The following is a 16,201-nucleotide window of genomic DNA, read 5'->3' as shown; positions in this document are numbered from 1 at the left end:
TAGGGAGCTTCCTAAACTGGTCTGGCTGATTCAAGAAAAGGAAATAATCAGGTAAGAACAAATTATTCCTTTTGATTCATCCAGCCTGACTAGTCCATATGAACGGGATGTATCCAAGCTACTCCTAAGCTGGGCAGAGTACTGCCAAAACCTGCTCTCAGCATCTATGAAGCGAAGAAGGATTCCTCCCTGGCACTCATATCCAAAGGATAATATTTTGAAAAGGAATGTAAAGACCACCATGTTGCTGTTTTACACATCTCCACTAGTGAAACTAAGTAGAGCTCTGCCCACTTTATCGCTTGAGTTCTAGTGGAGTGTGCTCTGATAATCTTGATAAGAATAATCAATGTAGGCTTCTGTAATAATGTGCCAAGGAGGATTTTGTAGCTGCTTCTCTCCTTTGATTTGCTGACCACCACAAAAAGATGATGTGACTTCCTGAAGGTGTTGGTAACTTTCAAATAATGCAAAATCCTTCTTACATCTAATTTTTCCTTATACATAGCCTTATCAAAAGATGGCAGAATTTACTTGGTTACTGTAAAAAGCCAAAATCACTTTGTAAAGAAATGAAGGTACTGTACAATCTTTTATCATAATATGCATAAACTCCAAAAATGGCTTCCCACAAAAAAACATGCTCGCAATTCTGAAATTCTCCTAGCTGAGCAGATTGGTACCAAAAAGAGTGAAACGTTGTAGCAAAATATCCCTAACAGACTCAAAATGTGAACATGCCAAGAAAGAAAACATCAGATTTAGATTCCAAGATAGAATCGTATCTCTCACCGAAGGCCTAATATGCTTGACTCCTCTTAAGAAAATGGGATATATCAGGATGCGAGGATAAGGACTGAGGGACCATTTAGTTTCATTCTCTGACCACCATCTTATAGTGACCCTGCCTAGACCAGTGGTTCTCAACCGGTGTGTCGCGACACACTAGTGTGTCGCCAAGCACCGGCTGCTGTGTCGCGTGCTCCCGATCTCTCCCGCTGCTCTTTCTTCCCTGCTGCCGTTGCCGCCGGGCTATCAGCACGTTCAAGCCCAGTGGGAACGGCAGCGGTGCTAAAAAAAAAAAAGCTGTGGCACTTTGTGGCTGGCCTTTTCTTCTTCCCGTGCCTGCCCCCCCCGTGACCCGGAACAGGAAGTGATACGCGGTGCGCGGGAAGGAGAAAGAGCAGTGCCGCGTGATAAAGTAGCAGCGGCGGCTGCAGCATCGGCCCCCGAGCAATTGAAGCAGACGGTCATCGGGAGAGAGCAGCTTGAGCCTCCCGCGGACGATGGGATTCTTCTTTCTTGGCTTGCGGGTGCTGGAGGAGGAGGCCGCTGCAGCTATCATTTGTGCTCGGGGGGGGGGGGGGGGGGGGAGAAGAGGAAGTGAGTGAGAGAAAGAAGCAGCCAGCCTGCGTGTAATTGAGAGCCTGCGTGTGAGTGAGAGAAACTGGTCAGAGAGCTAATGTGTGTGTATATGTGAGAGACAATGAAAGTGACTGCTCAGGGATGTGACTGATGTGTGTGTGAGAGAGAGAAAAAGCATTGAAGTGAGAAATCTGGGTATGTGAGAAAGCATGGGCGTAAGAAGCCTGCTGTTGGGGGGTGGGGTGGGGTGGATGTGTGTGAAAGAAAGCATGGGAGTGAGAAGCCTGATTATGTGAGAGAGAGAGCATGGGAGTGGGAAGCCTGTGTGTGTGTGTGTGTGTGTGTGCATGCATGAGAGCGAGAGACTGGTTGGTAAGATGACGGTGTGTATGAGAGAAAGAGACTGCTGTGTGTGAATATGAGAGAAAGAATGTGATTCAGGGAATGAGAAGCCTGTGCAGTGGAGAGCGAGCATGGAAATGAGAGAGAGACTGGTGTGTGTGTATCAGAGAGAAAGTGATTATGGGAATGAGAAGCCAGTGCATGTGAAGAGAGTGAGCATGGGAGTGAGAAACCTGGGTGTGTGTGAGACACAGCATGTGAGGGAGAAGCCCGTATATGTAAGATAGAACACGGAAGTGGGAAGCCTGTGTGTATGGCATGAGAGAAACTGTTCAGGAAGGTGACTGGTGAGTGTGTCAAAGACTGTTTGGGAAATGATTGGTGTGTGAGAGACAGAAACTGGTCAAGGGGGTGTGACTGGTATGGTGTGTGTGTGAGAGACATGGGCCCTAAGGAAGAGGACCATGAGTATAGAGCTTAGCCACTACTGCTGCTTCTGCTGTGTGCTACGGCCTACATGGAAGAGGGGTAGGAGAGCTGCTGGAGGGGGTAAGTAAAGGTGGCTTTTTAAGTTTATTTTTCTTGATTGACTGCCATTTTAATTATTTAATATTATGTGATGTGTCTGCTTTTTTTGAAATATTTTATTGGTGTTTGGAGAATTTTTAATAGTTTTTAATTGTTGGATGTTATTCTGTTCATAGCTGTTTTGAAACATTTATTCTGCTTATTAGTATAGTTTTACAATTATTTCTGTGTGGGGATCTATAGCTGCTTGCTAGTTCTGTTTTCCTAATAAGAGGTGTATTGGTTTTTAGGGCCTGATTTAATATTTGTAGTGTTGCCTTTTCATAGATAGGGTTGCTCCTGTTTGAGTGTATTCCATAATACAGGTGTAACTGTGTGCGGATTAGTTTATGTGCATTACTACAGATCCTGGGAGTATGTTAGGTCGGTTCTGTGTCTGTTACCGAGATGAGATATTTTACTAGCATGTAAGTGTTTGTATCAGTCTTATTTGTTGTGTTTTCTCAAGAGGACATGCATTGGTGGTAAACTGCTGTCTTTTCATAAGTAGGGCTATTGAGCCTGGAAGTAGAAGGAGTTTGAGTTGCTGTTACTGAGATGACACCAGAACCAGAATATCTTTTTTGTAGGGTGAGTTGTATGGGGAATGTCATAATTCTGCTTTACATCCATTATTGTGGGTCAGGGGGTTCCCGTGGATGCAAACTGTACTTTTACATCTAGCCCCGTGATGATCATGGGTCAGTGTGTCACGCATGTGAGAACCATCTGTCAGGTGTGTCTTGACAGAAAAAAGGTTGAGAACCACTGGCCTAGACAATGAGCTCCCCAACCTGACAGGCTGGTATCTGTTATAACAGTCCCCCAAGACTGTGACCATAGATCTGCTCCCTTCTCCAAATTCTTGATGTTGAGCTATCAGTATAGATTTATTCTGATCTGCCCCAGTACAGAGAGCCTGACTAAGCAGTCCTGCAACTGAGGACCCCATCTAGATAATAAAGCCTTCTAAAGTAGTCTCATGTGATCTCTCACTCTTAGAAATAAATCCAATGTCTCTGCCATGGAACCAAAAAGGTGTAGGTAGTTTCGTACTCTCAGACAAGACTCAATAACTTCTGAATTCTTTGTTCTGTTAAATGAACCTATCCCATCTTTGTACTGAAGATAGTTCCTGGATATTCTTGAGACCATGAAGTAGAATACCGCTCTTTGAGAAGTTTACTAATCACCCCAAATCCTGCATCAATTGGATAACTCTCCTTATAGCTTATACACTCTCTTGTGCTGCCTTAGATCAAAATAAACCAATCATCCAAGTAAGAGTGAACCAACACCTCTTCCTGATGTAGTGCTGCTGCCATCACCACCACTGGGTTCTTGGGGCCATTATTAACCCAAAAGGCAGAGCCTGAAATTGGAAATGACTCCCTCTTAATACTGCAAAGCTTAGGTACCTTGATGATCTTTCCCAGTAAGTATATGGCGATATGCCTTGATTAGATCCAAAATGGTTAGAAATTCCCCTTGCCTCACTGTCACTATTATCACTAACTTTGAAGTCTCCACCTGGAAATGTGAAACCTTCAAGGACTTTTTGATTATTTTCAGATCCAGGATAGGACGAAAAGTCCCTTCTTTCTTGAGCACTATGAAGTAAAATGAATACCATCCATGACCGCATGGTTCCTTGCGACCGGTTCCACAGCTTCTCTGCCCAGAAGTCAATCGAGAGTTGTCCGTATTGCTTTCTTTCATAGGGCAGAGTGAGAAGAGGAAATCAAAAAAGTGAAAGAAAGGAAGTGAAATTTCAAGTTAATACCCACTGCAGACCATTTCTAGAACCCATTGATCTGAAATAATTTGGACCCAGTTCTGATCGATCACCTACCCTCTGATCCGGAGACTGAGTTTCCCAACCTTCACTGGTAACCCTGCTATCCCCCTAGGGTTCCATCCTTCCCTCCTCTTTTTGAAGATCAAAAGGACCGAAATCTGTTAAAAAGTCTTAATCTTCTGACCAGTCACAAACCTTCCTTTCTTATACCTTTTGGACTCTAAACCTATTAAGGGCTTGCAGTGTTCGCGACATACCCTTAGACGTATCTTCTGGTAGTCTAGGACTTTCAAATCTCCCCATACCTTGGCCATCTTTTCAAGGTCTTCTCCAAACAAAAAATTTCCTTTAAAATGTATTTATTTAAAATGCTTCTTCAAGATTCAAAGTGGGTTACAATAAAAACAATCATAAAACTCAACAAAAAGAGTACAAAACAGAAAAAATAAAATAGTAAAACAACTGAGCCAGATAAATACATACATACATACATGATTAGCTTTCCATGTCATTCTTTGTGTCACAACAATGTTATTCTTCAATATTGAAAGCTTTCTTAAAGGAAGAGGTTTTAAATATTTTTTTAAATGCAGTCTTGTCCATTGTTAAAATTCTGGCAGTGAGTTCCATTACATAGGCCCAACCACAAAAAAAGCATGAGTTTTTGTCAAATTTGTTTTGGAAACTGATCCACTGACCAGCTGCATAACCTCAAAAGTCTCCTAATGGCCACAATGGAGGCCATACTTATGGCTGCTGTGCATACTGTGTTCAAGAAAGCATCAGTCAAAAAGACTGGCTATATCTAAGATGCCTCCTCCAATACTAAGACAATGCTCTTTTTTTTTTTTTTTTGAAACATAATTTTTATTGCAATAACATGTGAACAACATCTTCCAGAGTTCAACCATAGTCTCTACCACAACAATAATCTCATAGACAGCAAAGATACAAGGTATCCCATTACAGTTATAGTATACCCGGTCAAGCGGGAGAACAACCAGAAGGCTCATGGGCTGCATCTGAGGCATTTTCTAGATTTGAGAAAAACCCTCCCCCCCCGACAATGCTCTTTAAGGTTGCTTCCTTTAAATGCTGCGACAAACCCAAACCAACCCTTGTCACAATACAATTGCAAGCCGCCAATTCACATGCCATACTGGAAGCCTCAAATGCTTACTTTAACATTGATTCTATCTTCCTGTCTTGCATGTCCTTTAAAGCCACACCTCCTTCCACTGGATTAGCAATTTGTTTAATAACTAAGCACACCAGTTCATCCACCCTGGGAAATCAAAGTTTCACTTTCTCTTGAATTACTAAATGATACAATGAGTACTCTCCTTTAAAATTAGCTTCTAGGAACACCCATTCAAAATGATTAAGATCCTGTACAGGAGAAAGGACTTAGGTGGCTTCCAAATACTGGTCATAATAGGATATTCAACAGAACTGGGCCCTTCTCTTTTCTCCTCAGAAATGTATGGACTGAGAAATTAAGAAAGTTCCTGAAACAGCCATAACAAGGAACAGCCATCCTCTCTCTCAGGAAGCCAGTCCCCTTCTTCCAGGTCTTGCATACTATTTATTTATTTAACATTTTTATATACCGACCTTCATGAAAAGATTCATATCAGATCGGTTTACATGGAACGTAGGGACTAACTAAATAAATAACCATATAACAAGAAGGCAATAACAAGTTACATATAACAAGGGTATCCAACTTGGGTGGCTATAGTAGCCGGGAAGTAGAAGTACAGCAAAAAACTAGAGGGTAAATATATATGTATACTGAGAATGGTCTGAGTGACTGGTTATCTTGCAAACCTTTAATGCCATCCAGGGAATCCTTTGAGCTGGATGATTTTTCACCATCTATTTCCACCTCCTCCTGTGTCTCTTCTGCCCTGCTCCTCCTGAAGCCCCCAGAGAAGGAGGACCCCCAGAATCCATCAAACTCTGTCCCATACAAAAGCCTTCTGCGAACACTTCAAGAATTATTCAGAGACTGAAGCCCAGGCTGAGGAAGCTTCCAAAAATGAGGAGGTAAGTGTTGGTCCTTTAAATATTGCAGTTAGCATGTGATCAAATGCAGGAAAAGCAAACCTCTCCATTGCAGTCTTAGAGATGAAGATGCAGCTCCAAGATGGCCACAGTGGTAGAAACCTTGCAGTTGGGAACTGTATGCGGCTGTCTCCCCTCTTTCCCCTGGAACATCAGAATCACCATTCCTCTCAACCCCTATCTTCTCTGCACAAGCTCAACACATTTTTAAGGCTCCTCCCACCTATCAATGGGCCTCACATATGATACACAGTGTGGCTTTCTTCCTGCAATCCACTGCCTCTGACATGGCTTTCCACCTCACCAGGACTCAAAAACATTACTCATTGCTGCAACTCCGAAAATTTTCTCTTGTTCTCCTCTCATGGAAAAGTCCTGCCTTGTGCACTACTAGAGCTCCTCCAAATAGTCCCTTTTTAAAAAAAATACTTTGCTAGCCCAGGCAAGGAAACAATATCAAGAAAGGAAAGAAAAGTGTTTTTTCTTCGTGAGGAGAAGATTCCTAAAGGAACCTATATTAGAAAAGGGATTAAAAAACAGGGGTGGGGAAGGTGAAAATAGGCAATCACAGACCTCATCCATAGCCCATTCACGAACACTCTAAGTCCCCTGATCCTCTGCCATGCTCAATGGAGAGATGCCCCTGAATTTTATTTCTCTTTATTTAGCCTTATCAGGCCTCAGCTCAGAGCATGAGATGTTCTCCTACAATCTCTGTTGGAGAGAAGAGAATACTGGCAGGCTGAGGTCAGCATGAGAGCCTATGAGTGATGTCAGCAAACCTGTTAATCTCTGTCTCCATTTGCTGGTTGGAATAGATAACCCATTCATCTGGATTGATCTGGCAGGCTGAAGAAAAATTTCTGTTAATTCTGTTTCAAAAATAATGCAAGGCATGAGAAAGTGCAAGTACATATGTATGAAAATTCATTACCGACCCAGCACCCAATTCAAAGATTCACTCAACACACAGTCCTACAAGTACATTAAGTCGAAGTAATCTAGCCTCTACAGCCCTATAATCCACATGAGAGAATACTAAATACGAGATAGATGATGACCAGGCACATTCAGTGTGGTGAAAGAAGAGTTTGGGTAGGGTTGGGGAGAGTGATCCATGAAAAACAGGAAGACTTAAAGGTGACAGACTTCATGGAAGATATGTGCTTTCAAACAAAAGGATAATGAATTTACCTCTGGTGCAATGTAGTCTGGAGTCCCACAGAATGTTCTAGTTGTTACTCCATCCACCATGTGCTCCTTGCACATCCCAAAGTCGGCAATCTTAATATGGCCTTCTGAATCCAACATCACGTTATCCAACTTCAGATCTCTGGAAGGAGGAATAATTGAACATTTACTTTGGTCTTCTTTCAGAAAAGACTGTAACCAAGAAAAAAAAATCAAACAAAAAAACACCCCCAAAACAGAATCTGGGCCGATATCCAATGGCCCAGGTAGCACTGTTCCACAGGGAAGATCTGGCTTGGATCCTTAAGTAGGAATGCTGCTCCTGAGGATCATCCGGAGACAAGATGTTCTGGAGACGGCGCTTCTGGACTTTCAACAGAATCCCTGTGAAAAATGATCTGGTGATGTCAGCTTTGTTTTATGTGGCAGGCTCCTGGAGACAGCTTGTAAAACAGGCCTGCCCCGGTATGTTGGTGCTTTCTGCTGCAGAGGCAATCATTTGCAGTTACTTGACAATGCTTTGGAATTTAGAGAATGGTAAAGCTTTAATATCCTGTTCGTTTTTACATTCTTTGAATTATTTTCCCCACGCAGATACAAAATTGGGAAAGAACCCTTTTGAAAGTCTGGCCCACGATGGTTTAAACAGACAACGAAAAACATTTAGAGAGAAATCTTAATAATTCTGGCCTGTATTCTCATCTTCTGGTTGAGACTGGCTTTCACATGTTGACATTTTTTCTCCAGATGGTCTAGCTATTGTTTTATGTTTTCCTGTAATTATTTTTTTTTTAATTACTTTTGGTTTATAACTTTGAACTCCCTCCTGTTGGGGACATGAGTGAAAAGTGACTGAGACCACATCAATGTTGCAATTATTTTCCTTTTACAAGCTTAAATGGAATCTCTCAGAAGCTTTGTCTGCTACTTCTGCTCAGTATGTTTATCTTGATTTGTAATTGCAAATCTGCTCAAAATTATTTTTTAATATAAAAATAAATGGACAAAGAGGCGGCCAGCTGATAGTCAAGCTCTATATAATACTTGCTCAACTAGGATGGCAAAATCTAAGTTTTTCTCCACTGATTTTGTGGGTATTTTCTATGATAATGATGCTCAAACTGATCTTCAGGCCCCACCCAAGCCAGTCAGGTTCTCAGGATACCCCTAATAAATATGCAAGCTATATATTTGCATACATTGGAGATAGTGCATGCAAATCTCTCATGCTTATTCATTAAGGATATCCTCACAACCGGACTGACTAAAGTGGACCCAAGGATCAATGTGATTATAACTGCTCTTTGGCAATAAATTTATTGTATCCCTCATTCCCTTAAGCATTCTGTGCATGATATACAGTTCTATTTATACTGCTTTTCCTAATTCTCTGGAAAAATCAACTCCATGAACATCTGGTCCAGTGTCAATGAAAACTGACAAATAGGCTGCTGGAACCTTATAAACTATCTGATTTTTTTGAGACATGATCTTTCAACGACAAGCATTCATTTCCTCAAATGTGTCAACGGAGAAGCACATTTATCAAAAACTTATTACGACTGCATTTTTCGGTCATGTCTTCAGTTCATCTGCTTCCTTAGAAGAGAACAAAAAGACATCTGGAGCTCACAAAATTGTTCAATATAACAACCAAAATGTAAAAGCATGTACCAAAATCAAGCATAAATGTCCAAGCCAATGCACCGACAAATATTTTAACAACTGAAAAATACTGTAGTGTGCAGAAAGGTTTACAGAAAGGCTGCTTATAACAGCCCACACACACCACGGAAGAGCTCCAGACTGCTCTGCAAATCTGATGATGGCCTTGAGCAAGCTGCAAGATGGCTCCAAGTGAAATGAAAGAATTGCCTTTGGGTGACCAGAGGCTGCTGCTGGTGGGAATCTATGACTCTTTAATCAGTTTGTACAGAATCAGTGACCTAACAAATGCTGCATTTAAGCTTTGTTTTATGACAGTTTACTGTGGGCCTCATCCAGCCAATGCCCTACAAATAATGTGCATATGAAACCTCCGCTGGCCCTCTCCAACTGACTGACTCAGGAATTCTCAAATACTAAGACTAGCCCCATACAGATGAATAATTCTCTCTGAACTGGATCTTTTGGCAGTTTTTTTTTTATTCATTTCTGAAAGTAGTATAAAACATTCAGAATTTATAATAATCAATTGTCTTATTTGATATGTTTTTATTATTTTATGTTATAAGCAGGGAAATTACTATTATTCTATTTGCATGCTATTTATTATCCTTATTGGAATATTTACTTGCAATTTATTAGTTTTATGTCATTAGGATGTATTAATATCATTTTACTATTTCTATGTTACATTTTACTTTGTTTTGCATTACTGATAAATGCAGAATTATGGTGTTACTTTGTTTATATGATGATGTAAAATTTATCTTGGGTATTGTTAAAGTGGAAAGGTAATTCATAAATAAGATGATGCTGAAGGGTATTTAGTTAGGGTTGCCATCTGGTTTATTTGCTTTTTTGGGGGGAGAAGTTGGTTCAGTGCTGGTCTTACCGCACAGCATGCTGGGACTTGCAGTCCTGCTTTACTTACAGAAATCAATAGGGAAATTGGAACTACTAGTTCATGCATGTAAAGGGGCAAAATCAGGATTGGATCAATTTGTCCTTAAAAAATCAACCAAATAAAAAATGTCAGCTGGCCAGCCTCTCTGTTTTGCTTCCAATCTCTTCCTTTAGCATATGACCAAAGCAGCACCTCTCCCTTACTGCATCAGACAGTAGAGAAACATGCTATTGGCTTACTCCTAGCATATTTTGGCATGAATCAAGTCACGTCAAGTCAAACAATGGCCAGTTTTACTTTTTGTTGCCCTATTTGTTCATATGTAATTTTCAATAAATGTATTAATCTCGATTTCAGAGGAATTAGTGCCACTGGACAGATTCTTTTCAATAAAATAATTCCTTGAACAGTCTCCTCCAGGACCCCTTTTCTCATCCACCAGTGTTTTTTTCCAGTGATGATTAATATTTAATATGTAATCTGTTTTCTGCATGCATGTGGGTTACTGAGGCTGTGGCTGTCTGGTATCCATGGCGGAAAAAAACTTGCAACTACTTTCAAATTTATTTTGAGAGATCAGAATATGTTTTTAAGGCACCTACAGTAAAATAATAGTGAAGATATTTTAAATTAGGAAAGAAATAGGCCGACACAAAGCTACACCACAGATCAAATGAGATATCAGCATTGAAGCACCTGTATGAATGCACATTTTTACACTGTAGTGAGAATCAATCATGGATGCCATTTTTTGGTACAGGCATACTGAGCTTGTTGGACATAATTTAATGCTCACCTGTAAATGATTCCTTGTTTGTGAAGGAAGAACAATCCAATAGAAATCTCCGCTGCATAAAATCTGAAAAAACAAAAAAAACCCCAGAATTTCAGGTTTGTTTGGTTTTTTTTTTGTGATGTGTAATTTGTTCAGATGATTAACAAATCAATAAAATCCAGCCTACCCAAGAAACCTATAAGATAGCTTTCAAAGATCTGGAGGGAGAAAACATTTTCTGTCATTTCCAGTATAGATCTCCCTGTTTGTTAATGTGCAAATCATGCTTTACCCTGGCATACTCACAAGGAGAATGTGTAACAGAAAGCAGGTGTCTTCCCCCAATAGTGTCAGTCAGGATTATATCACCTGAGGTTATAAAATCAGGGAGGTACATTCTGGTCCTCAAAGTCTCTAAGTAGATGCTACTTTAGAGACTTTGATTTTGGACTTTTACAGGGCTGATGATTGCAATCTCAGAACTGCTGAGTGAATAATTTATTGGCAAAGAGTTTTTTTGTATGATGGTACTTTATTTAAAAATAGAAGATACCTGGGTAGGTCATGCCAAAGCTTTCTGAGTGTGTTTCCTCCTGGGTTTCTTTAGGATTTTTTTTGTTTTGAGTATATTGTTCTCAAGTACTGCCAACAGGTCCTGTTTTCAGTGTAGTCAAATTATGCAGTTAGCCCTGCTCTTGGAAGAAATATATGCAAGTGTCCCTCATGAATATTCATGAAGGAAATTCTGAAAACCAGACCTGTTTGTGCCATTTTTTAAAAATTATTTCTTTATTCAATTTTCATTCAAAAAATCTTTTAAACAAAAATATACATAAGTAATATTGATACAATAACTTAAAAAAGAAACAAATGCACCTTTGTTTTAACCCCGCTTGTGCACGGACTATAACCTTCCTTCTGACCTTAGCAGGGCACTTTAAGAGTTTGACTCTGAATTTATCCAACACAATGTAAAAAGAATGAGCCTAATCTGCTAAGCATATTCCCTCCCCCTCCCCCCCCACCTCATCCCCACAGACAAGAGAAAAGCCTTTAGTAAAACAAGGATCTAAATATGCTTCCCTCTCTCCATGGAAAGCATCATGCTGGTCACAACTAGTAGCCAGACCCTCTTCCCTTCAGGCAGACTGACAATGTTTCTAAAGCACACTGGATTGCCATCTGAATGGGTGGATATTACAGTGGGAGGCATATTCAGCATAGCTCTCTGCTTCAACGGCAGGGGAGAAAGTCTGATACTTCACTTTCAACGCATATCCAGCATAGCTCTCTGCTTCAACAGCAGGGGCAATGTAGAAAAGAGGATCTATATATAGACAACAACCAACAAGGACTGACTTACATAGTCGAGTAAACAAAAGCATGGGTGTAGCTTGCTTATTGAGGCGGTTACTACCCCTAACTAAGCTACATATTCAATTAGATGCAGCTCCAACACTGCTCTCTACATTAATAGTGGGGTGGAAGGGAAATAGAACTAAAAGGTTCCTAAGAGCCAAGCGTAACAAGTAAGAGGAAAAAAAAAAAAAAAAGAGCGCATAGCTTGCTGGGCAGACTGGATGGGCCGTTTGGTCTTCTTCTGCCGTCATTTCTATGTTTCTATGAATGAAACATGTTAAAATATTCTTCTTCTCATGCTTACCAAAATCTAACCTCTGGCTGTGAACAGTACAGGAACAAATCCATCCAAGCCATTTTAGAAGCACATGATAATTGAGGGACAGCGAGGAGTACAGTATTGGGCCAGCTGAGGTGAAGCGGAATTGGGCGGCCATTTCCACCGATCTGAGCGGCAGGTACAAAAGGGAAAGGAAACATCGGGCTGGAAGAGGATGAGTCACCTGTGTCAATCCCCCTACCCTCCCCCCTGCCCTACAGCTGCAAATAGTTGGCAGACAAATTCTTTCCCCAGCTTTATTTGTGCCTCGATTCATATACCATTAAACAATTTAGAAAACTATTGCTCCGTTTCACCTCTCAATGAATAAATTAACTTCTGTTAACTTAAACAGCTGCCTGAGAGTAAAAATAAAATCATCATTGACAGTTTCCTTAAAATAGATATTCAGAATTGTACTGGGGTTACTTGAAATCAGAGTTTTTAAGAAGCTGTGGTAACTGCTGTAAAAATAGCAAATGACTAGAGACAGGATACTGGCCTGAAACATGATCTAAATGTTCAGTCTTTGCTTCCAGGTGGTCTTAGTGTTTTATACAATCGTTTTTGCAAATTCATCAAATTTCATTAATGTTTTAAGGGGTTATTATAGTTAACAGTAACATAGTAATAATGGAAGAAAAAGACCAAATGGTCCATTCAGTCTGCCCACTAACGGGCCGATACAGTAAAGTCCGCGGGAGAGCGGACGAACGCCCGCTCTCCCGGCGCGCGCACCGGCGAAGGGCCGGAGCGCGCGATTCTCTATTTAAATTAAGTGACGCGGTAGATCTGGGTAAAAGAAGGCGCTAGGGACACTAGCACGTCCCTAGCGCCTCCTTTTTGACAGGAGCGGCGGTTGTCAGCGGGTTTGACAGCCGACGCTCAATTTTGCCAGCGTCGGATCTCGAGCTCGCTGACAGCCACAGGCTCAGAAACTGGACGCCGGCAAAATTGAGCGTCTGGTTTTCGGCCCGACAGCTGCGGGCCGAATTCAAAATTTTTTTTTTTTGGACTTTTCGGGACCTCCGACTTAATATCGCTATGATATTAAGTCGGAGGGTGCACAGAAAAGCTAATTTCTGAAAGTAAAATGTGCGGCTTGGCTGCACATTTTACTCTCTGTATCCCGTGCGCATACCTAATAGGGCCATCAACATGCATTTGCATGTTGAGGGTGCTATTAGGTGCCGCAGGTTGGACGCGCGTTTTCCTCCCCTTACTGAATAAGGGGTAAGGGAAAACGCGCGTCCAAGAGCAGGCTAACAGTGCGCTCCATCGGAGTGCACTGTACTGTATCGGCCTGTAAGTTTCTTATGATAGTAATTGCAGCTCCCTGTAGGTTATTCCCATGTTTCTGATAAGGGTTGTAACCGCCACTCCATGCAAGTTACCCCAAGTCAGTTAAGGATAGTAACAAAATTTCTGCTAGCAACATTTTTATGGGGACAACAGACTTCTTAATAATTCAGACAATGCTGCCTAATGTACTTTGCTTTTGGACTAGGCCATAGAAGCAGTCTTGTGCTTTTTCCTTAATGTCTGTGTATTAGACATTATGGTGTAAAATGTATCTCCATGAAAAATATTTGAGGGCGAGGAAATGGGGCAAAACGCTATTTCAAGTGCTGGAGGTCATGCCCCATTCAAGAAGACTAGAGGTCATTCTCCTATGATGCCTGCTCCTCTGCCATATTCCACATTGAAGATTGAGGAGAAACAGGGCAGCAATGTCTATCACAGCACGGGCGCAAACACACATTCAAAGCTGAAGCTTCAGACCAGAGGTATTCACTTTGGCCATTCAGTGATAGCAACAGGGTCTGGTTTTCAAGGTAACCGAAATCGTCAGTTATCCTGATTCTAAGTTTAAATGCAAATATGCCCAATTATTAGTCATTGCAGACGGCCTGAAAAGCAGTCCATTTTGCATCCCTCGAGGATGGGCTGTCAAGAGCGCTGCTTTAGAAACTGTATGACAAATCAAACTGACCAGCTGGCAATCTAGGAAGGATATCGATTGAATGTCACTTTTACAGTGTTCTTAGCATTACTCCTCTGGTGCAACTGGTCTCTTCTTTACAAGGTACATTAGTCTGTGTATAGATGGGGCAACTGTCCACACTGGGTGCGTCAACGTGTTCTCATCTGCTGCTATCCTATGTGGCCTGGACACTGGCACATACTGTAAAAGCAGTTACACAAAGCAACACGGCTGGCTAAACTAATATCAATCACACTCACACTGCTTGTGGCTCCTTGAATTTTCCCACTTGCTGAATGTGATACATGAGGTCCCCACCATTTACATACTCCATGACAAAATATAGACGATCCTAGGACACAAGATTAAAACAATTAGTTAATGCAAATGGATTAACGCTGTGCAGCACAAATGAAGGGTTAATGATGGGGGCTTCCTATAGAAGGCTACTAGATTAGAAAGATCAATGGCCACTGTGAAGATGCAGTTACAACGGAATGTAGCATGTGGTACAAAAATGTACTGACTGGACGGCTCCACATGCAATGCCACAAAACCAGAAACTGACTGTCTGTTCTCGATCACCTACAGTACCTGGATGACGCACCTGAAAGTTGGAATATACAATAAATCAAAATAAATATAAATCAAATAACTATCTGCTAACACGAAATACAAGGATTCTCTGATCAGAACCCACGTTTAAAAAAAACCAAAACAAAACCCCACCCTTTGTCTGCCTGTATGCGGCTGCTCTTCAAATTTCGGCTTGTACTGATGAGAGTTCATGAAATCATTGTACATTATTTGAGTTTTATTGGTTTGTTCTTTTTAATTTTTATTTAGGGAGGAGCTCTCTCAATGCTCCAGTAGTGAAATTTCTTCCAAGGTTTTTCTTTTATGCATTTTAGTAGTTGCCCTGATTTAATCTTATTTGTTATATTCTTACATGTTCACAGCTTTTATGTATTATGGGTTGCCTGTTTTTATCATTGTTATATTGCATTTCTATTTGGTTACTTATGCCATAATTTGCCTTGTGTTCCCTTTTGGAAAGATGGACATTAAATCTGAAATTAAAAAAAAAAAGAAAAAAGACCAAAATTCTCCCATACCAAGTCTATCGAAAAATGTTTGGTGAACTGGGTGTTATTGCTTTCTTGTAGTATGTGCTTAGTTTTGCAATAAATGATCTTGCTATAATGTGAAATTTTAAAGGTTAGCTTTTAGGGTTAAGGGAACTTCCTTTTTATGAACAATTCTTGTAACCAGGTTGCCACTATAACTTAAAAAGTTCCTACACAAACCATTAACTTCTGCAGGTTTTGTCCGAATAATCTCCCTCACTGTTGCCACATACAGTATTATTCCAGAAATCAATACTTCTAAAAAAAGACAAAAGTAATTAAAAATAAAATTATAAATTATTTTTTTCCAAGAAGGTTTATATTGTTTTGTACTGGGTCATGCTGCTTACAAGAAGCACTCTTGAAAAAAAATGAATGCCTCATTTAGTCACATTACAACTGATCTATCAATTAACACGTAATTGAAGCTGCATGTTGGCTACCTAGGACCCATCAGCCAATTCAGATGTTTCCAGCTAGTAAAGCCCTTCTACCCTCCCCCCATGCTCCATAAGCACCTGTGTTGTGGCTGCCTAAAATGTTTTAATTTGATTCTATTCCCATATTTTAAAACCATGCTTCCCAACTAAACTGAAACACACAAGAGTTCAAGCCCAAACCAGGGATTCAGAGATTAAATTCAGTTAGTAAATGAACCGATCAAGTCTCAAAGAGCAAGCCAAGAGGTGTGAAATGAAGGAACAACCTTGCCATCTTACTACCGCATCATTTTAATTT

General features: G+C 40.7%; 1 protein-coding gene across 2 annotated transcripts in view; it reads right to left on the bottom strand.

Moving 5' to 3' along the window:
• Positions 1–16,201, bottom strand: part of PRKCA (protein kinase C alpha) — an 866,216-nt gene that overhangs the window by 88,563 nt on the left and 761,452 nt on the right. For both annotated transcript variants that reach the window (XM_029599335.1, XM_029599336.1), the window contains 3 exons: positions 14,597–14,688; positions 10,696–10,758; positions 7,334–7,472 (listed from right to left, as the gene is read on the bottom strand). In XM_029599335.1, coding sequence (XP_029455195.1) covers positions 7,334–7,472; positions 10,696–10,758; positions 14,597–14,688 — 294 coding nt within the window. The remainder of the gene's footprint in view (positions 1–7,333; positions 7,473–10,695; positions 10,759–14,596; positions 14,689–16,201) is intronic.

This window comes from Rhinatrema bivittatum, chromosome 4, assembly GCF_901001135.1.
Source record: "Rhinatrema bivittatum chromosome 4, aRhiBiv1.1, whole genome shotgun sequence".
Lineage (NCBI taxonomy): Eukaryota > Metazoa > Chordata > Amphibia > Gymnophiona > Rhinatrematidae > Rhinatrema > Rhinatrema bivittatum.
This window is presented reverse-complemented; position numbering and strand designations above follow the sequence as displayed.